At 37.9% G+C, this 21,811-nt stretch overlaps 1 protein-coding gene across 20 annotated transcripts in view; it reads left to right on the top strand.

Annotated features, from left to right (window-relative positions):
- Nucleotides 1-21,811, top strand: part of LOC137239969 (MLX-interacting protein-like) — a 192,970-nt gene that overhangs the window by 156,667 nt on the left and 14,492 nt on the right. For 19 of the 20 annotated variants that reach the window (XR_010949568.1, XM_067765785.1, XM_067765798.1 and 16 more), the window contains 5 exons: nucleotides 10,650-10,782; nucleotides 10,856-10,942; nucleotides 11,001-11,108; nucleotides 16,699-17,146; nucleotides 17,210-18,360. Coding sequence is in view for 19 of the 20 variants with exons in the window: in XM_067765785.1 (XP_067621886.1) it covers nucleotides 10,650-10,782; nucleotides 10,856-10,942; nucleotides 11,001-11,108; nucleotides 16,699-17,146; nucleotides 17,210-18,360 (1,927 nt within the window). In the remaining variant the exon portion in view is untranslated. The remainder of the gene's footprint in view (nucleotides 1-10,649; nucleotides 10,783-10,855; nucleotides 10,943-11,000; nucleotides 11,109-16,698; nucleotides 17,147-17,209; nucleotides 18,361-21,811) is intronic. The other variant, XM_067765801.1, reaches the window with a different exon arrangement.

The following is a 21,811-nucleotide window of genomic DNA, read 5'->3' as shown; positions in this document are numbered from 1 at the left end:
TAGACGTTTCACCTTCTAGAACTCTTGTATCTCCTGCTTGGTAATTAGTTATATGAGTACATGCATATTTGTAGTTTATAACCATATGCATGTGTATGTGTGAGTAACTACTTCGGCTGATGACTACATCTGTGTGTGTGAGATAGCTCTTCGTCGCCCTCTACATAAGTGTTGCTAGCTTTAATGTGTACATGTACATAACAGTGGCTGCTTCATGTTTTTGTTGTTGTGTGATTATTTACTAACAGCGTAGTGATGCTAATATACGTCACAAAATGTAAATAATGCAATGTACCACTGGTCTCCAAAAAGGTTTGAAAAACACTATTGGCAAATGATTTAAGTAATCGAACAGCGATTGAACAGGTGTTCGAGGCTGTTTACTATTGTGAACGTTTTTTGCAAACATTCGCCACTCGCATGAAGTCACAATGGTTAAGATTATCAATAGTAAAATCACTAAATCAGGTTTTTTATTCTAGAATTAACGAAAATTCGGTCAAATTGATAGCATTTTGGTTAGTTTAACCATATTTTGTTTGTCAAGAAACCAAAATTGTCTAGTCACGTTAATAACATTTTGTAGAAATGACAGATTCTCAATCTTACTAGTTTTTCAGCGATCAACTGTTAATATTTCACAAATGCCTCAGCTAATTTTAAATAGAAACTGGCGCTCACGGCGCTCACTACTTTGTTCTTATGACTATCGTGCGCTGTTGTTGTTCTAGCGATAAGGACACTCCCCGAAGGCCTTGGGGAGTGTTATCGATTTTGATGGTCCTTTTACGGATGCAGTTCCGGTACCAAACCCGAACATCTCGGGAACGATTTGTTATGACCATTCCGCTCTCCCACCCCCTAGAGGAGTTCGGGGTCGCCACAGCCTCGGCTGTTAATGAAACAGGATTCGCCACGCATAGGCGAGGTTGACAATTGGGTTTGGAGAAGCTATATTTTGCGTTGGCAACCTGAAAGGGTTGCGCTACACAACCCCTTGAATCTATTTGGTATTTTAGTCGCTTCTTACGGCAGGCATACGTACCGCGGGTATATTCTAGCCCTTAATCAGCTGGGGGATCAACAGCCACTATTAACGGAAATCTACTATTTTAACAGTTTTCATTGGATTTCTTGGGTTAACTTTTATAATTGTTAATTCACATATTAGATCTAGGCGGGCAACGTGGTGTGATGGTAGCATGTAACGCCTAGCACTCCGAAAGTCCTGGGATCAAGGCCTAAAAAAGCAACATCAAAATCTTTATAAGCAATTTTTTTCAATTCGAAAAAAAATGTTCTGAGCGGGGTCGCATCGCCCGTAGGATCTCCTTCTTTCTGGGTCGACACAATAAATAGCAGATTACACCCATTCCATTAATTTTGAACCATCTGTATTGCACGTGTATAGTACGTTCTGCCATCACTCGATAATTTGACAACCTATGTAGGAACTCTAATTATTGTTAAGTGCTCCCTAATTGAGTCTCTGTCCTTCGTGCTAGACCAGAGTCTATAATACTAAATTCAATTTTGTCCTCCAACAGCTTTTACTTGTTGGATCCAGCCACAGTCAGGAACTTTGTGTCGTACGATCGATGAAGTGGCTCCACATATCCTCGTTCTTACCTAGCGTAACTTCCGACAATATTATACCTTATGTTTCTAAACATGCCTCAATTGAGAAGCGGTTTCTGGTGGCCATTAAGCTTGTGAAGAAGGATGTTATTGAAGGTGATCTAAGGAAAGTCAACTTTAAATTGGGTGTTGAAGATTGGTGCTATGAGAAGGTGTTAAATGCCGATATTTGGCCTGCGAATGTTAAACTTCGTCCCTTCCAGTTTTTTTCGAAAGGAGGTGGTGTCACCACTCAAACCATAAAGGCCCAGTCTCCGTTCATAATGCATAATAAGCCCTTGAAAATATATTTTCATAACGTGACTGGTTTAAGAACAAAATCTAAAGCACTCTTCGATTTGAGCTCTCACTCGGACTATGATATTGTGGTACTTATTGAGAGCTGGCTCAATGAACATTTTTTAGCAACGAATTCTTCTATCGTAAGCTCTATAATGTTTTTAGGAAGGACAGAGACTTCGCGAAAGCCAAGACTTCAAGAGGTGGAGGTGTACTCATTGCAGTTTCCACGAAATATCGCTGTTCATTGGTTCCCTGGCAAATGGGGACTCACTCTTAGATCAACTTTGTGTATCAATTTGCGGCAGCTCTAAACTTCTAATCTGTGCATCGTATATTCCGCCGTCTAGTGCTGATGGACTTTATAAAGCGCATATTGATAATATTGTAGCTTTATTTACTAAGCATTCTAACAGTAATTACTGTATTTTTGGTTATTTTAACCTGTGCAATATAAGCTGGAATAGACTAGATGATAGTTTTTCTTTGTATACTAATAATGTCACTAGTTTCGCTGAGTCTTATGTAATTGATAATTTGTTAAGTCTTAATCTTGTCCAGGTTAATAGTTTCATTAACAGACTCTTAAAAATTTTGGATCTTATATTTATTAGCGATAATATGAATTTTTCATTAAATGAGTGCCTGGACCCTTTGTCGGCTGCAAATCAACATCATGTTCCATTAGTGTTAAACTTGGAATTTTATAATTTTAACTCTATTTGTGAAGATAACCATCCTACTAGTTTTTATTTTAAAAATTGCGATTTTGATTCTGTCAACTCTGAAATGTCCTCTTTAGACTGGGATTGTCTTTTCTATGGTCTATCTTTACATGACTGCTTTGACATTTTTAAATTTAAAGTTAACAGCATCTGCAAGAGCATTATTCCTATTAATAAAAAAAGATCTTTTAAAATTCCATGGTATACTAAAGACTTAAAGAAACTAAAAAATTTAAGAAACAGATTTTATAAAAAATTTAAGTCTTCGGGCTCTTCTTCCCATAGAGATCTATATCTGCGTTACTCGAAGGAGTTTAAATCCATGAGTAGGGTGCTACATAAAAATTATGTTCAGATATATGAAACTGAAATCAAAACGAACTCTAAAGCTTTTTGGCTTTATGTTAAGTCTAAAAAATCGTGTTCTATTATTCCGTCTGAGGTATTCTATAAAGAAACCATTGCTTCGACCTCCTATGAGCTGCAAATCTTTTTGCGGACTTTTTTAGTTCCAACTTTGAGTCTGACATTGAAGAAACTGAAAACCAGGGCCCAGTCGTTGACTCTTCTATTAATTTCGGTGCTCTCAACCTAATAATTGATGATATAATAGATGGCATTAGGAATATTAGTTACACAACACAGACTGATGCCGATGGTTTATCGGCCTGCCTATTTAAAAATTGTGCAGCTTTTGCTTACCCTCTTTTAATTTTACTCAATAAAATTATAATATATATAAATATAATTGATAGTGGCGAATTTATCAATGCTTAGAAGATTACTTCTATTACCCCTATTTTTTAAAACCGGTAACAAGAATGATATTTCCAATTACAGACCCATCGCTAAATTGTCTACGGTTTCTAAATTATTTGAGTACATCGTTAAACAGAAAATGTTGTTTGCCGTTAAGAGCTTGATATCACCTAATCAGCATGGCTTCCTGCCAGGAAGATCTACCACGACAAGTCTAGCTATATTTTCAGAATTCTGTTTATCAGCTTTTGGTAACCATTGTCAAGTTGACACCATCTATACGGACTTTTCGAAAGTTTTTGATAAAGTTAGCCACTCGCTTTTATTATCCAAAGTAGCAAGTTTGGGATTTCACTCCATTTTTTTTTATCGTGGATAAGGTCGTATCTTTCATCTAGAAGCTGTGTAGTAAAAGTTGGCAATACTTCATCACGTTCTTTTATTGCCTCCTCTGGTGTTCCCCAGGGTAGTATTTTGGGTCCGGTGCTCTTTATTATCTTTATAAATGACATATCAAGCTGCTTTCGACACTCACAATTTCTGTTATATGCTGATGACCTGAAAATATTTTCGGCTGTCACTCTGTTAAGTTGCATGAGGATCTTAATAACGTTGTAGCCTGGTGTAATAGTAACTGATTACACTTGAACATAAAAAAGTGTTTTCATATTTCGTTCTCAAAGGCTCGCTCTCCCATTCCCACCTCATATTGTATCGAGGACTCTCAACTTTGCTCCCTTAGAGAAATTTAGGATCTCGGTGTTGTCTTTAACTCCAACTTCTTATTTCTTGGTCATATAAATTACATAATTGCTAAATCCTACTCAATGCTTGCATTTATTCGCCAGTTTGGCTCAGATTTTAAGGACCCTTATACATTGAAATTATTGTATACGAGTTTCGTACGTCCAAAGTTAGAATATGCTGTCTTTATCTGGAGACCTTATTATGATTGTCATATCAATAGGATTGAACGAATCCAAAAATCTTTTATTCGATTCGCTCTTCGGTCGATTGGGTTCATGGATCCGTTACCTTCGTACAATGATAGATGCCAGCTAATTAACTTAAAATTGTTATACTCCAGAAGAATCATTCTGTCACTTTCTTTTGTGACATAGTTCGTGGAACTATTGATTCCTCTGCCTTGCTAGAATGCATTTCATTTCATATCCCAGCCCGAAGCTTGAGGAGTAATGACATCTTTTTTATTGATCGAGTTAGAACAATGTATGCTTTTAATTCTCCTATTCTAAGAGCATTAAGAGAATTTAATTTGTACTCATGTGTACATGATGTTGATTTCTCTCTACCAAAAACTAAATTTAAATTGTTATTAAATAGGATCGGTAATTAATTTGTAATTTAATGTTTTTATTCTACTTGGTCTGTATGAAAATGTATATTTTCTAGATGTCTTAAATAAATAAATAAAATGATGATTGATGTGTACATGTACTCAAGTGTGGCCTGCTTTAATGTTTTTGTGTTGTGATTATTTACTAACAGCATAGTGATACTAATTCGCCACAGTATTTATTGTCCAGTATCACTCAAAATTTCAAAAAACAAAACGTGTCAACTCCAGCAAAGTTATGAAAAGCTGCTAGCTCCATAAGTTTTTAATACCTTATAAAGTAGAGAATGTTGAGTGATATTTTCATTGAATTGAATTTTTTCGTTGTACTGTGAACTTTTTTTGAGTGGAGTTAGCAGCTTTAACAGCATCGTCGACGTGATTTGGTATTAAAAATGGCCGCAATAAGATTGTAATCATGCCCATAAGGAAAAAAGGGACAATGTATTAAAAAATACTGAAAAAGAGGTGTAAGTTGGCGAGTAGATAAGATTTATGACAGAAATTAAGTACAATTTTGCAAAATGTAAACGTTAGTTGCTGAAAATTTCATTATTTTGGAAGCCGTAAATCTTTTTGCAAGTAGGCGAAAGTATGGTCATTGGTATTATATATGCGAGGACCACGCCTACTTAAAAAAGATGCTTAAAATTTTTATTTTAACAAAATTTGCATTATATTTTTGTTACTCAACTACACGAACCAGTAGAGACATGGTAGAGCAAGGAACAAAAGGTTTGAAAAAAATTGTAAATCGTCCTGGTCCGCTCCTTTTTAGTTAATCTCTGCACAAACCGTTTAATGATATAATACGTTGAAGAATCGAATAATTTAAATAAAATTTTGTAAGAAAATATGTTTCATGACAGCAACGGTTGTATAGCCTCTTACGGAGCTCGATGCATATGTATTAGTAGTTTAGAAGTTCGTGGCGTTTCTCTTTGAATGTATCCTTAATATTGTAACGAATTTTAAGAAATTCCTGATTATTTTGCAGCTTCCGTTAACGTTCGAATCGCTGAACTGTCGAATAAATAACTCGAATATTCAGTATGGCAAAATGTTCTTTATTTACAATTCTACTGTGGCAGTAGTACTTCACAATTACATTACTCGCGTACTTCACTAATAGCCCGTTAAAATCAAACTGCTTGATTATTTGTCAACTTGCTGCCTTTATACTCTCGGTTACGTCGTTCGCCCATTACTCCTAAGGTCTCGATTTTTCACGAACACGGAACAGTTCTACCTCATACTTGGTTATTTAACAGCCGCTTATTTATTTCTTTTTTTATTTTATTTATTTCTCTTTATCTGATATTCACTTTTGTCTTCCAGTTATGTGCGTGTGTATGTGAGTAATATTTTCTAATCGTAGCTGCTGACTACATGTATGTATGTGAAATATTATCTTACCCTGCAAAAAATTGTGCGACTATTCCCTAAAGAGAGCTGTCTCTGATTGATCTCTTTTGTCTACATTGTGGTATAGTTAATCCCCTCTAGTAAAAAAATGGCAAAGAAGTGAGTTAAATAAAAAAGATTATAGGTGATTGATTCGAATTATTTAAGAAAAATGCGGAGGCCTATACCGCACCTAAATGACTTGGACCATATCTCTTGGAATGAGTTGGCCACTTCATAATTGTTTAAATAGATGTATCTAACTATTTTTTGCAAGTTTTAATATTGCGTTTAAAATGTACATAACCTCGTATCATACAAAAACTAACACTTTTTGATGAGAAAAGAGATTAGTCTGCATTCGTTTCCATATGGGTACAAAGGGGATTGGTACTATCGTACCCGTTCGGGTATAAATGGGTACAATTAGTCTCTTCATACTATAGGGCATGCTCAAACAAAGGGAACAGGGGCCCTATTCGCTAACTGTGAGTTTTAAAGTGTACACAAGAAATTGTGTAAACTTTGAAATTCTGATTCTGTAAAGCAAAACTGTGAACAAGAAAACTCACTGATAAAAATTTCGTGAGTTTTCTTGAGAGCCAGTGTACACTATTGTGACATTCAAAACTCATACGCACTATTGCAGAGTAACTTTTTTTCATGGCGTTTGATCAACATATGACTTTTACATTCAGCGCTCGTTCAGCAAAACAATGTGACCAATACTTTAGAGAATCGCATGAAAATTTAAAGTGTACATTTTATGTGCAAATGACTTTTTAATAAGAGTACATTTTTCAGTTTTCCTTAGTTACGGAATTGACCCCCAGCTCAGCGTAAACCCTTCCAGATTCATCTTAGACTAATCGCATTTTTTGCGGGGTATTTCTTTTCTTCGCTGTTTACGTGGATGTATGTGTGGCTGCTTGTTTGATGTTTACATGCACATATGTGCGGTTGTTTACTTTGCTGTTGTTGTGCATTTATTTACTAGCAGCACAGTGACGAATCGAAATTGTTAACATTCGCCACAAAGTATATTGCAAGGCACGCAGCTGGGTATATAATATTCGTTTTCGCTCGAACTTTAACTTTCTTACTTGTTTTCTAATCAATTTAAAATATGCGGTCTCAGTTAAAAAAAATACAAACTTTTCTCACTTTTGGTAAAAGTTCCGAAGTATTCACTGGGATCGAGTATATCCGATACCTATTACTATCGGTATGAGTACTAGCATCGATACTTGATTCCGAGTATTTTATATAAGTACCGGTACCGAAACTTTTTCTAAAACTTCATCACTATCTACACCCTTTCTTCTTAACACCACTTATCAGAAGCTATTAAAAGTTTCAACAGTGGCCTTATTGGCCAAATTTCCGAACATTATCAGAAGCGCCGCACGTTTCTCAGCGATATTATTCGGTTATGTTATCCTTCACAAATCCCGGTAGAAGAAAAACTGATGATTCCCTCCAATCGCTGGTATGTTTTGCCACTTCAAATGACATTAGGCACATTTTCACGTCTTTCGCGAATTCAGTGATACTGGAGGTAAAAAAATGTCTCTTATTATGACCATTTCTGCCGTGAAAAGCTCTCAGTGAAAACTCATCTGCCTTGCAGATGTCGTTCGGAGTCGCAAATTGGAAGAGAAGCTCGGCCTTAGGCAATGCCTTAGAGAACATGATTTGAAAAAAAAAAGTTATATGCCTTCACTGCATAAGATGCATAATAAGTGGTGTGAATCATTTGACAATTACGGAGTACGCACAAAAAAATACAGTCCAATGTTAACACTTTTCGGAGCAATATCGAAACTAATTTTGGATTATACGCTGTTGCCCGTTGTCTTGAGTAATGGCAGATGCGAACAGCAAGCCGCCGTGGTGTGGTGATAGCGTGATCCGCCTTTCACACCAAAAGTCCTAGGTTCAAGTTCCGGCCGCAGTTCAGCACCCGTTCCTGAAGAAAATCGCACTATTTTGGTTTTTATATGGAACAACACCACAAAGTGCGGCTTTACCACCAAAATTTTCTTGTGTGTGCTATTTCCGTGAAGACAGCTTAAAGGGAAAGCCGGTCGCGAAAATAACATGTATAGAGTTGGTTCATGGGGCGGTTTCTCTCTCTTTCTACAGGGCATACAACTGATATAGTTCTCTCTCTGGGTCCACACTTGCCATATGAACTTCGCTTTACCCTTTTGAACACTTTTTCACAATTACTCAATGCACACATAAGACGGTCCTAGATTGCTTTGAATTGTTGTTATATTTTTTTTTAGTATGAAATTTGTATATTTTAAAGTCTCCTCTAACTGATTAGTGAAGGCATTAGTAAATCGAGTATGCAGTTGGACAGGTATTGAATTGGGTACCCATAACTTCGAAATTTCAGACTTTTGAGATACCTCCCTGCTAATCTAGGTGTGCGATGAATGGGATAAATCAGTCGCTCCTAGAAAAGAAAAAGTGAAACGTTTACATGAGGCAAAGCATGATTCGAACTCTGATCATCTTATACAGTACTCGGCTGTGATGTCGGACATCTCAATTCGAAACCTTTTAGAGTTGCAGTTTGGCATCTTAGGCTGTGTGCGAGTTTGCCTAAATTGAGAAAAAACTCTAAATCACTGGAAAGTTTCCAGTGGAAACTGTCGACAAGACAGTGCAAAAGAAAAAATTTAGAATTTTTTTGAGCATACTTTTCAACCTAAATTGAAATGTCAAATTTGAAGAACAAAATAAAATTGATTTTTTTTATTTTATGCAGTTTTTTTTTGATTTCTACATATGTATGTGCATATAAAAATAAAAATAAATGTAAGGCGCGATAACCTCCGAAGAGATTTTAGGCCGAGCTTCTCCTGCAATTTGCGTCGTGCTCCTCTTTAATTTTTCCTACAAATTGGCGGGACGGGGCCTACTTGTTTTATGCCGACTCCGAACGGCATCTGCAAGGCAGATTAGTTTTCACTGAGAGCTTTCCATGGCAGAAATATACTCGGAGTGCTTGCCAAACACTGCCGAGGAGCGACCCCGCTTAGAAAAATTTCCTTCTAATTGAAAAACCTTACTTCTAAAATTTTGATGTTTCTTTGACCGGGGTGTGAACCCAGGGCATTCAGTGTGGTAGGCGGAGCACGCTACCATCACGCCACGGTGGACGCCGTATGTACATATATGTATGCCAATAAAATGCGCTTGTGCACTAATCATAGTTACTTTATTGACCAGAGGACGATGATTCGACTGCGGTGGTGCCGGATAAATAGTTGAAAGGTGCAGTGATGCTTTTAAATAGATTGGCGTTAACGCTGGCGGAATAAAAATTAGATCCTTGATCCTCAACGATGGTTCAGATTCAGCAGTTATGTACGTGGTTCTCAACGCCCGCACCTCTTCCCTAAAATTGGTTATTTGGGGTATTCCCAATGTACCCGTGTTCCAATTGAGATTGAAGCAAGCGTCCAATTAGGCAGAGGCGCTGCATTTTCTCGTCCTGTGATCTGAGGATACTTTTCCTCTCATGACCCCTGTCCTGCAGAAGCATGTGTTCCTGGGTATACTACAGTTTTGTATTGTTTGTATAAAAAAACAACAATTAGTTGTCAAATTACAGTTTTTTTTCCTAAATTGTTGCAGTGCTGGAAAGTTCCAGTGGAATATTAGTTTAGGTACCTAAAAGTTAGGTCAACTCGCACCCAGTCTTAATTTTTGAATTTTAACTTTTTCTGTACTTTAGAAAATTATCCCCAGAATAAAAAAAAAATGTATTAATTTTAAGAAATTTATGTCTGTCTTTTTGTTATTTTAATAGCTATTTTCCCAAGTAAAAGGAACTTTTTTTTGATGTAGGGAGTAGGTGTCGACTGGCTCGGAGAGGTTCTTTCATCATAGCAGTATAACATAGTGTTTTATTCAATGTTTAAAGTAACTAAATTATATCAGCCTTTATATCAAATAGGAGCTCTAGAATATTCAGTTTCTCTAATACTTTTAGAGTGCAAAAAATCAAACTACTTATAACTATATCATAACAAGGGTTTATATATCTTTTTTTTTTTTTTTTGATTGAAAATCTCAGTTTTTAAAAAAATTCATATACAAACTTTTTAACCTTGACTCAGTAACGTCCATCTATTTTTATTGGTCGATATATCCTCGGCTTAGAGTGCAAACCTGCTAAGAACTATTTTTGTTTTTACAAAAATTACTTCTTGATGCAGTTTAATAGAGCAGGAGCTAATGCATCAACCTGACATAATAGTGACATCAAATATGGGGTCACTCACAAAGTTAATTAACACTATGAAGAGTTCAATTTCTATGCTTTCACTGAAAAATTCAGATAGCTTTTGTCTGCCATGTAAATTTTTTGTACGGCTAGCAGGTTTGCACGCTTATCCAACGATATGTGAGTGTAAAGAGGAGTAATGCACAGAATTAAAAAAACTTTTTTTTAATATTTCTATAAATAGAAAAGTGAGTTCGATTTCTTGGAATGGTCTCCACTGAACGATCGCTCGTTAATGCTACCTGACGACTGGACAAATGATACTCTCTTCTCTTCTATAAATGGGCCCTTTCCTTTCCCAGATCCACGAGAGATAGGTAATTTGCTTACCTTGCAGACATACATACATAAATATGAATTTACTTACGTATGTACATTTATTTTTTTTAGCTCGTGGTGCAGGAATAGCAGATTTCATACAGCCTGGACTTGGTTCTTTGCAGCCAAATATTGAAGACATTGACCTAACTTTTGATGGTAAGAACAAACATTTTTTTATACATTTTGACACGTTCCTTTTCTATCTATCACTAAGCTATATTTTTCGCAGAATTGCTTCAGCCGACCCGTCTACCTCCCGTACCAGAAGAAGGCACAGATGAAATGCTTAAAAATGTTGATTACAACTTTTCATCAATCATGGGTATGATTTTTTGTAAATCTTTAATTAAATACTCAGTGCAACAGTATTTTTTGGGGCAACAATTCCAACTCTAAATGAAAAATCGATTATATGTTGTTACGATTCTGTTGTTGTGTTAACAGTGTTTCGCCCCATTCAATGCGTGGGACCACTCGCAAGCTTTCATTAAAGTCCTCAAACGGGAATCCAAAAAAACTAGCAGTTTCAGCAGAGGTGGACCGTAGGGAAGATGGTGTTAGAGGCGTTGGTTCCACATTACAATTGAAAAGATTCTGGACAAGTAATAGTTTTACCTGTTACCGTATCCCGAACGAAGTTGGGCCAGGGTGACTCGCGTATTCCTTGGTAGTGTGCTTTCTTCTTATGCAAGGGTTGGATAGTGTATATTGATGTAGGGGTTCACCGGGAGCGACCCAGTAAAGGGGGTTCCCGATGCTGTCGGATCTCATTTTGTGCTTATGGAGATGTCGCCTTACCCGTCTTGGAGGCGGGGCTATATCAAGCAATTGTTTGCGAGGGTGTCAAAGTTTGTGACAAGCAAAAATTGTCTGTTCATCAATTCATATTGTAACGAATTTACTGCAATTCCCCTTATTTGCAATCTTCTGCTAACGTTCGAATCACTAAACTGTTGAATAAATAACACCACTATTTAATAATGTAAAATGGCATTTATTAAAGTACTTTCAAAAATAACACTGCTACTGCTGGACAGATGGAATGCTTAAATCAAACTGCTTCTCGCGCCTCTACTGGTGTCGCCTTTTATACTGTTTGGTTTACTCGTTGACATTTCTAGGCGGTTCTGTTCTAGAATCTACTAGTTGGTTATCTGCTATAAGTTGCTTAGCTATAACTACAGATGCACACTTTTTATAGCTTTTCTCACAGCTCATGCGCGTGTGTTTGTGAGCGACACTTCCACAATTATATTGCATATCTCAGATAAGATATCTGCATCTGTTTGTGCGTTGCTTCTCCCTGCGTGTGCGTACATATGTGTAGACATAATGATTGAATTATTGATGTGCATCAAGTCACTGCTTAGCATCAGCTTAGAGATGGCAGTCTCCCTTAGTGTTGCTAATATTCGTAACACTGCCCTCCACCTAAGTCTGATCGTCCCGACAAATCTCTCGATCTAAACGCCGCTAGCATCTCCAAATGTACCACTCTTCTACTTCGTGGTTTCCCAACGGTTTGTATGCGGTAGATGGTGTCACTGATCTTCTTCACAACTTTGTACGGCTATTCCCAACTGCACCGAAATTTGGATGGAACACCTTTCCGCCGGTGAGGGTTGTATAGCAGTACCAAATCTCCCTCCAAGAAACCTTCCGAATTATTGTTCTCATCGTACCCGCGTTTCATCTTACTACTCATTATCCTGGATCGTTTCCTCGCACTCTGTTGTTTGGCCAATGAGCTACTTCGCAGAGCTTGCGCTTGACGGATTGGCTTCGCAGAATCAGTATCGTTCCCACGTTTCACAACCGTGGTGCACCTGGCTTGAAACCACCCTTGCATTCTTTCTGGAAAATTCCTTCAGTCGTTTTCGTGCGACCCTTTGGTTCTGTCAATGCCAGTGGTTCTCTCGCAGGTATTTTTGATTTCGCTTTATTTGGCCCATTCGTTCCATCAACTTTTACCTTTGACTTTCGTGGTCTTTGTCGACTCTTCTCCACCAATACTCGATTACTGCTGAACCCCTTTTACAAACTGAAGCTAAGTGGCACATCCTGGTTCTTATAGCGCATAATCTTTCTCCGCATACCGATCCTGATGTCATGGTCAACTAAGAAGTCCACTCCCAATATGACTTCATCAACAATCTCCTCCACAATGAATTTGTGTAGAACCATGACCTTTCCAATTAATACCTCACATACCAATTCTCGTTGGAATTGGTTATACTCGCCAGTGACCGTACGCAGCCTTGCTCCAGGTAACGGTTTTACTCTCCTGTTGACCAAGTCAGATCGGATTAAGGAACGAGATGCGCCCGTATCTACAGTCAGTACACGCTCCTTGTCATCCAGCTTTTCTTTGACAGCAAGACTGCTTTTCTTCCAATTTGCGACACAGCTATCACAAGACATTCAATGGTTGGGCAAGTTTTCGTTCTTTACATCTGACACGCTCTTGCTCATCTCCTCCAGCTTTGCGTTTACGGCCACCCACATTGTTGGAACTATTAGGACCAAGTTCGCAATGACGTGCAATGTGACCGGGCTTCCCGCATTTGAAGCATTTGATAACTCTTTCACTCCGCTTTTGCGATCCTTTCAGCGCCTTACGTCTACCCACTCTGGCCTTTCTACTTCCCCACAGCGTGCTTTGAAAACTGGCTTACACAGAAGTGACGCTGTTTCCTCAGTCAGAGCTTGTGACACCGTTTCTGCGAATGTTGGCTTTGGGTTTGAGTATGTAGCTCGCTTTGTTTCGACGTCCCGTATGCCATTTATAAAGCTCTAAATCTTTACCCTTTCAGTGTATTCCACGGGTGCGTCCGCATTTGCAAGATGAGCCAATCTTTCAATATCTGAAGCAAACTCCTGCAATGTCTCAGTTGCTTTTTGGTAACGGTTTTGCAACTCTACTTGATATATCTGTTTACTGTGTTCGCTTCCGTACCGCCGTTCTATAGCAGCCATCAATGCGTCATAACTGTTCCGTTCGTACTCTGGCATAGTCTGTAAGATTTCGGCAGCTAGTCCTTTCAATGCTACGAAGAGTGCAGCAACTTTATCTTCAGCGTTCCAGTTGTTCACTGTTGCGGTCTTCTCAAATTGTAGCTTAAAGACCTGGAAAGGAACAGAACCGTCAAAGGATGGTGTTTTTACCTTTGGATTACTCGTTGAAACTGCTGGGCGATTTAGTTGCAACTGCTCGATTCGTCCTCTCAAAGCATCCACCGCGGCCTCGATTTTTTCCTCAAACTGTAAAATTTTTGTATCTTGCACCTCCAACTTCGAGGAAATACGTCCATCTTGCTCTTCCAGTTGAGCAGAGATCTGCGATGATATCTGTGCTGAGATTTGCGACGACATTTCGGATATTCGTGCCTCTTGTGCTTCAATCTTCGCTGTTATATGGTTCTCATGCGATTCCAGCTGAGATGACATTTGCGACGACATCTTGGATGTTATGCGTGTCTCCTGTGATTCTAATTGTGATGACATGTTGGTGGATATTTGTGATGACATTTTGGACATTTGTGCCGATATTGCAGCCAATATCATGTTCAGGTCTGTGTTCGCCATTGTCTGCGGTGTTTCATTTTTCTCCTCCAATTTTGTTGTCTCATCGCCATCAAGATGAAAGACATACTCTTCCGCGTCAATTCCTTCTAATTCCATTGCCTTTCGTAGTCGTTCCTGAAGTTCTAGTTTAATGCCGGATCTTCAATTCACTTAACTTTGCCATGTCCCAGTTGTACTCGAAATCTCCAGAATTTATTAAACAATTCCTCTTCTGACACCAATTTTAACGAATTTACTGCAATTCCCCTTATTTGCAATTTTCTGCTAACGTTCGAATCACTAAACTGTTGAATAAATAACACCACTCTTTAATAATGAAAAATGGCCTTTATTAATGTACTTTCAAAAATAACACTGCTACTGCTCGACAGATGCAATGCTTAAATCAAACTGCTTCTCGCGCCTTTCCTGGTGTCGCCTTTTATACTGTTTGGTTTACTCGTTGACATTCCTAGGCGATTCTGTTCTAGAATTTACTAGTTGGTTATCTGCTATAAGTTTCTCAGCTATAACTACAGATGCACAATTTTTATAGCTTCTCTCACAGCTCATGCGCGTGTGTTTGTGAGCGACACTTCCACAATTATATTGCATATCTCAGATAAGATATCTGCATGTGTTTGTGCGTTGCTTCTCCCTGCGTGTACGTACATATGTGTAGACATAATGATTGAATTATTGATGTGCATCAAGTCACTGCTTAGCATCGGCTTAGAGATGGCAGTACCCCTTAGTGTTGCTAATATTCATAACAATATCATATCTTTATAACCCCATGCTTATGCTTATCGTCACGGTTACGTGTAAAAGGTAAGGAAGGGGAGGAAATTTAATTAAAGAACGGGAAAGGAAAGAAATCGGAGCCGAAACCGGACTGCGTATTATCATTCCGTTATTCAAGTGTTAACTGTTTGTTGCCAGCTTGTTATCGACGAAGAACAAACGAGTAATCGATGTGTAACTGATTAATTATTCACAGGTTATTGGTTCGTTATCGAATAACAAAAACTTGTTGATTTATTATTGGCCCCGAATGGGACTAGGTTTAAGCTGGGAGGGGTAACTCAACAAAATGAGTACAGCGCAAAATATCTAGGAATTATACTAGACAGTAAATTTTCATGAAACTCACATGTGGAAGAGAGAGCGAAGAAAGCCTCCGCTGCACTATCGCCCACACTCTCTCATATGGTCTTAATGGTAATTGTCAAACGCATCCTTTACTATGGGGTCCATGATTCATGCACGGTCACACAAAAAAGTACTTATAGTAAAAAGCAAGAGGGGTATACAGGCTATAAGTGTTAAGCACAATGGGAGCCTTAAGAATACTTGGACACTGTCTTCTGGTGTAACATGCCTCGTCAATAAGAGCAGATGTAGAAAGTGCGGGTTGCTGGAAGAAACGGTTAAGCACATTCTGCTACTAGGGGCTGCAGAGTTGCCAGATATTGAGGCAGTAATTAAGCTAGGTCCTAGAAACCTATTTGCCAAGAGGACGAAGTTATTTTTTAACATAAGGTCTAGTACTTACATAATTGGTTTTTTCTGCTTGGTCGTCAAACAAATTCTGGTAGCAGTCTGGACTCATTCAGTCTATGTGTGGTCTCATTAACCGTTCAACATAACCTATTGAAAAGTTATCGCTTTATTATCGAAAAGCCATCGCTTATTTATCGTTTTCGATTTTTATCGGCGTATTATGGATCTTTTATCGGAAAATAAACGATTTGTTATCAAAAGATATCGACTTGTTATCGGAGTGTTAACAATTTGTTATTGGCGTGATGTCGACAACTCATCGGTTTGTTATGAAACAGATGCTGATAACACTTCAATGTAAAATCGATGGCACATCTTTAATCTGTCGATAACAAGCTGAGAAGAAATCAATAAGAAGCCGATGACCCGACGATAACAAACCGACAACTCGCCGATAATTTTGTTTTCGATAATGGGCCGAGAATAAAACAATAACTTGTCGGTATCGGTTGTTACCGATAAGAAACCAGCAAAGCTCTTCTCAAATAGCTCATAATTATTTTCCGGCGTAAGAATTAAAAGGAGCACGACCCAAATTGTAAAATAAGCTCAGCCCAAAATCTCTTCGGAGGTTGTTGCTTGGAAATAATTCCTTGGTTTGTGTTTGCGATTGCGTTTGCGTTTGCTTATATGCGTATGAGTTCGATTCTTTGCTTTCAAAGTATAAGTTTATCGCGTCGTGCATTTTTATTTAGCATATCGGTTTTAAACTTAAACTAGATATGGAATCTATCCAACGCAGATAGCAGTCTTTCGCATATTTAAACCTAAATTATTTTTCATAGGATCTAATCAGCTGGATTCTAGTAATATGGTGGGTGTTGTAGACAGCTCACAGAATACATTGCCAGTAACCGATGATACCAGCATGTTGGACTTAAATGCACCATTGGATTCAATACAATATCAGTCGGGAATGGGACAACGTTTTTCTGCTTCATTGACAAGAGAAAACACCAGTGGACAACTATTGAATACATCAGGGACTAATGAGACGCAATCAATTAACTCTGTAGATGCTATTATGACCGACGATTGTCCTTCAGCAGTTGGTAATAATAACTTGAGCACATCAACAGCAGTACCAACAGCACCTCAAACGATGCCTTTGCATTCAAAACATTTTCCTAATACAAGTGAACACACCACAAGCAACAGGACATCAATTAATGAGTTTCCTAGCAAAAGTGTTATGAAAGGTCGAATTTCGAAGAACTCTCAACGGCCTTTTAGGTATAGAAAAAAATTGTTATTTCTTAAAACATATATTTTAAAAAATATTTCTTATCCTTACAGAAGGGAGCCTCACAACTATGATAAAGCTCTACCTACATTGCATCAGACAACTGTGTACCAGCAAATGTTGGCAGAACAGCAAAAGAGTCAACAAAACCAACACCTGCAGCCGACATTGCCATGCACAGGATTGCATCAGACAATGGCCTTTCATCATCAGCAGCAACAACAACAACAAATGCAAACACCGCCCGCTCAATATCCGTCTACTGCTGCATCAATAACTGGCTCTGTTGAAGGTACAAGCAGTGGGACGGCGTATGGTGGCTATAACAATATTGAACTCAGTCCGTCAGCGCGCAGTGGCCCTAATGCAAATAATAATTTAATTAATGTTACAATGGTAAATAAAAAGCCAAAAGGTTATGGCATTTTACATGCGGCTACAAATTGTTTGCCCAACACAACACAATTCAATGCTAATAATTCATCACACACGAGCAATTCTTCAATACTTTTACAGGCAGTTAAAACCGAACCACCATCTGCCGATGTGCTTTCTATATACAATTTGAATGCTTCAAATGATGTGTATAGCGTTAATACAAATTTAAATAGCACCAATAACTCAAACTCCTATAAACCTTATCCAAGTGTGAGTAGTTTTAAGAAATCTGCATCGACTGGTGGCTACATAAATATGCCAAATGCACAACACCTTCATCAACAATCGCTGCCATTGAATTTAGGCTGTCAGGTGACATCATTGCCAAGCCCACTACAATTACAGGTACAAGCACAATGCCAACTATCGCCTTCATCTTGTCATTTACATCAACAACAACCTGCGCAACATTTGCTAACCACACAACAAAATCAAATGCAACAGCTTGGTCAACAACAACAAACAAGTGTTAATGTGATCCCTCGAGAAATTTTTAGATCGAATAGTTTGCCACTAAATGTAACTTTGCAAAAGATTGAGTCAAGATCAAGTCACGATAATTTTGCTGTACCAAAATACCAAGCTAAAACCAGTAAACCTCGTTCGCGTAGCAATTCAATACATCAGCACATGATTGCTGTACCCAATGTACCTAATAATAAAACGGGTAGTGTAACCGGTAGCAACCTGATGGTCTCACATTTACAGTCAGCTACTAGCGATCCTATGTTGAACAATAGTACCTTAGCTCAACTTCTAACAACGAGTAAGTCAAACGATTTTTTTTGTTGTCGTTTGCGAAACGGAAGGTTATGGGCCACGGTACGCCCAAACTGGACTCGAATCGTAACATACGATCACGGATCGGGAACCATACGAAAGAAAATTACGTGGTACGTCAAACGTATAAACAAAATGGGATTATGACATACGATGGCAAACTGAACGTGATTTATTTTCAATTCACAATAAATTTTACGATCCACATTAGGCTGGAATGTATTATTAGCTCACAATAGATTTTGAACTGTCAAATTGGTTGCCAAAATTATAAAAAAAAAAATTAAATAACTGCGATAGACCCAATTTTATTGTTTTGTTCGCTTAAGTTAAGAAGCTTTTAGTTACTTTCTAGAGAAGTTAAAGTTGAAGCAAGCCGATACCAAAGCGGGTGTCTCGCCATGAATTCCGCCAATATTTTCTTTTGGTTTGGATTAAGTTTGTTTGAGTTCGACCTTTGTTAATAATAAGAGTTTGAAATTTCCTATATTCTTTTTATTCACCTATTTTAACAACTTTCTTACATGTTCAATGAAATTTGTGTGTATACTATCGCCAGCTTGTGTTCGAATGAAAATGGAACGTAACGTGTACGTTCAGTCACTCGTCACGTATGTTGCAATCCAAAATTACGATCGAAGTAGTACGTTCACTTATGTCATAATCCGAAAATCATGATTTTACGTGACGAGTTATACGATCACGGATGTTACGATTTGGCCCCTGCTGTCATTCGAAATGTGCAGAACTTTTTCTGGACACATCCGTGCTAGAAAGAGGTTTAAATTCATGTAAGAGAGTTTAATGCAGCTCAATATAAAGAAGCTCAGCGGGTAGGGGCCTAGTCATTAGAGGCGACTAAAATCAAAGGCAGACGGGCTGCTACCAGAAGGGACTTCTTCCTATTTTTCTTGTAGTAGTGTTTCGCTCCATCCAATGGATACGATGACTCAAAAATGTTGATGGATATCCTCTAACGGGAGGCCTATGGAAGTAGCAGTTTCAGTAGGGTTGGACGAGAGAGCCGTAGGTGTTAGAGGCGCTGGTGTAACATTACCAAGTGACTTCTAAATATCTGGATTCGAAACCTATAAGGACAATTCAAAATTTGTGTTAGGGGGTTAGAGGGTCAGAGTATACCCGCGGTAGGTATGTCTGTCGTAAGAGGCGACTAAAATACCAAATTCAAGGGGCTGTATAGCGCAACCCTTCAGGTTGCCAGCACAATATATAGCTTCTCCAAACCCAATTTTCAACCTCACCTATCCGCGGCTAATCCTGTTTCACTAACAGACGAGGCTCTGGCGACCCCAAGCTTCTCAGGGAACTTGGGCGTGGGGAGGGAGGGATGGCCTGAAGGTTTAACGTGGCCATATAAATCGTTCTCGAGATGGTCGGGCTATCACCTTAATGGTGCTGTGTTACCGTAGCGTGCTGGATCTGTATCCGGCAAAGAACCATCACATCGATAACACTCCCCAAAGCTTTCGGGAGTAACCTGATCGCTATAACAACAAAATGGACATAAAAAGTTACGCCACTAAAATGTTGCCTATCCTATCCTAAAATGTTGCCTATAGATTACTGACATTGTATTAAGTAAAATTACATAACAATTTTCTGAAATGAGCGTATCACTGCCTACTTATTGAGTTATGCTTATGGTTATAGTTATGGTTTTTCTTTGACGAATTCCTAGCTTTAGTAAAAACATTTGAAGTGTCCCTTTAGGTTTCAGATCCAGATGGTTAGGAGAATCGGTTGTTAAAAAATTAATTTCATTTAGATGAGCCGTTCCTAAGCTATGGTGCCAGACTTTTATTCCATCCTTAAAAAATAAAAGTCCGGATATAACTTTTTTTACGGACGTTGTGACAGCGCACTGCCATCAAGTGCTCCAATGAAACCAGGTTAATCCTGGTCAAGCCGAGTCATTGTAGGACAGTGATTTGTTAACCGTCGAAATCTAAAACTGCTCAGCTACAGAGGAAACCTCATCTGCTAAGAGTGAGGCCATCTCAAGTCAGCATCGCATTTACCAAGTGTTCGAATAACCAAACAAATTTTTTTCACATTAAAGCCTTTAAAAAGGGTAGGAAATCCTGTTAATTTTTTTCTCGAAATTTTGTACCGTTAAATTTTTATAACCAATTGAATTTTTTTGCATCAAATCGGTGAAAAATTTTTTTTCTCAGAAACTACTGAACCGATTTTAATAATTTTTTTTTTGACATTTATAAAACAATGCACTATAATTTTGAATTTTTTTTTTTATGCACAAATTAAATTTTTTTTGTTAAATAACATTAATTGTTATAAACAAATTATTATATAACTAACTTCTGCGCCTCTGAAAAAAACTAAATAACAGTAAATTATGTGGTATTCAATTATATTTTTATGTCTGAAAAAAAAAAAAAAAATGGGGGCCCAGCAATAGTTTCCTTATAATAACGTTATATGTGCGGGTGCGTCCGCCGCTTCCCATACTACACTTCGCATGTTATGAACATTTTTCTATACTATCACGTTTATCTTGTCAGTAGCTGAAATATGGTGGTTGCTTACATGTTATTTTTTTGGTGACTATAAATAATAGCACGACAATTATACATATAACACTTTCTACTTCACGCTTAAAATAACAGATTTTTCGTAAGCCGAGAATATTTGACATTCGATTTCATTTCTATTCCTAGGGACAAAGCAATGAAATTGACGAGTGTTTTTTTAAAGTTTTCGCAACTCTTTCAATTTAGCGGCATGACTTTCATGTTCTATCTTAGTACAATATTCAAAATCGATTAACTTGAAATATGATTTTGCCCAATTAAATAGAGCTTTTGGTCCAGTGATTTTGGTTCCATTGCTATTGTGGAGACTTGAGCGATATGCACATCTTTTTACAACGCCGCCGACCCCGTCACAAGCACCCTTCCCATGCGCTGTAGCAAAAAATGCCACTCGGCGTCAACTCCGAAATCTTTTTTGTGATTAAGCAGATTGATGAAATTGTACTTGTTCTTGTACTGTAAACCTGCCCCGTCCGAGAAGTAAACAATTTTTTCTACGTTATTCCTTCCGAAAAGTTTTATCATGAACAAAATCAGTTTGGAATTGAATAAATTCACCGCTGTGCTGTCGTGGTCTAAGACATCCGAAATTATTACAAAACTTTTATGCCGTACATTGCTGTTTTCTTTATAATAAATTACATAAGGATGGATGGTAGCTTGAGTTGTGTTCCAGTACTCGGACTGAATGGAATTTTGTACACGGCAGGAGTAATTTTCAGAAAAATCCAAACATACAACATATTCCTTGTCACAAAATTTGTTTTTAAGATCAGTCAAATACTTAGCTTGAGTTTTCGCAAGAAAATCGTGTTTTAGAACATCAGCTAATTCAGATGGTAGATTTTTCAGAAAGATATCTGT

This window comes from Eurosta solidaginis, chromosome 2 (assembly GCF_040869045.1).
Source record: "Eurosta solidaginis isolate ZX-2024a chromosome 2, ASM4086904v1, whole genome shotgun sequence".
Lineage (NCBI taxonomy): Eukaryota > Metazoa > Arthropoda > Insecta > Diptera > Tephritidae > Eurosta > Eurosta solidaginis.
Note: the sequence above shows the minus strand (reverse complement) of the source record. Positions and strands in the feature narration are given on the sequence as shown.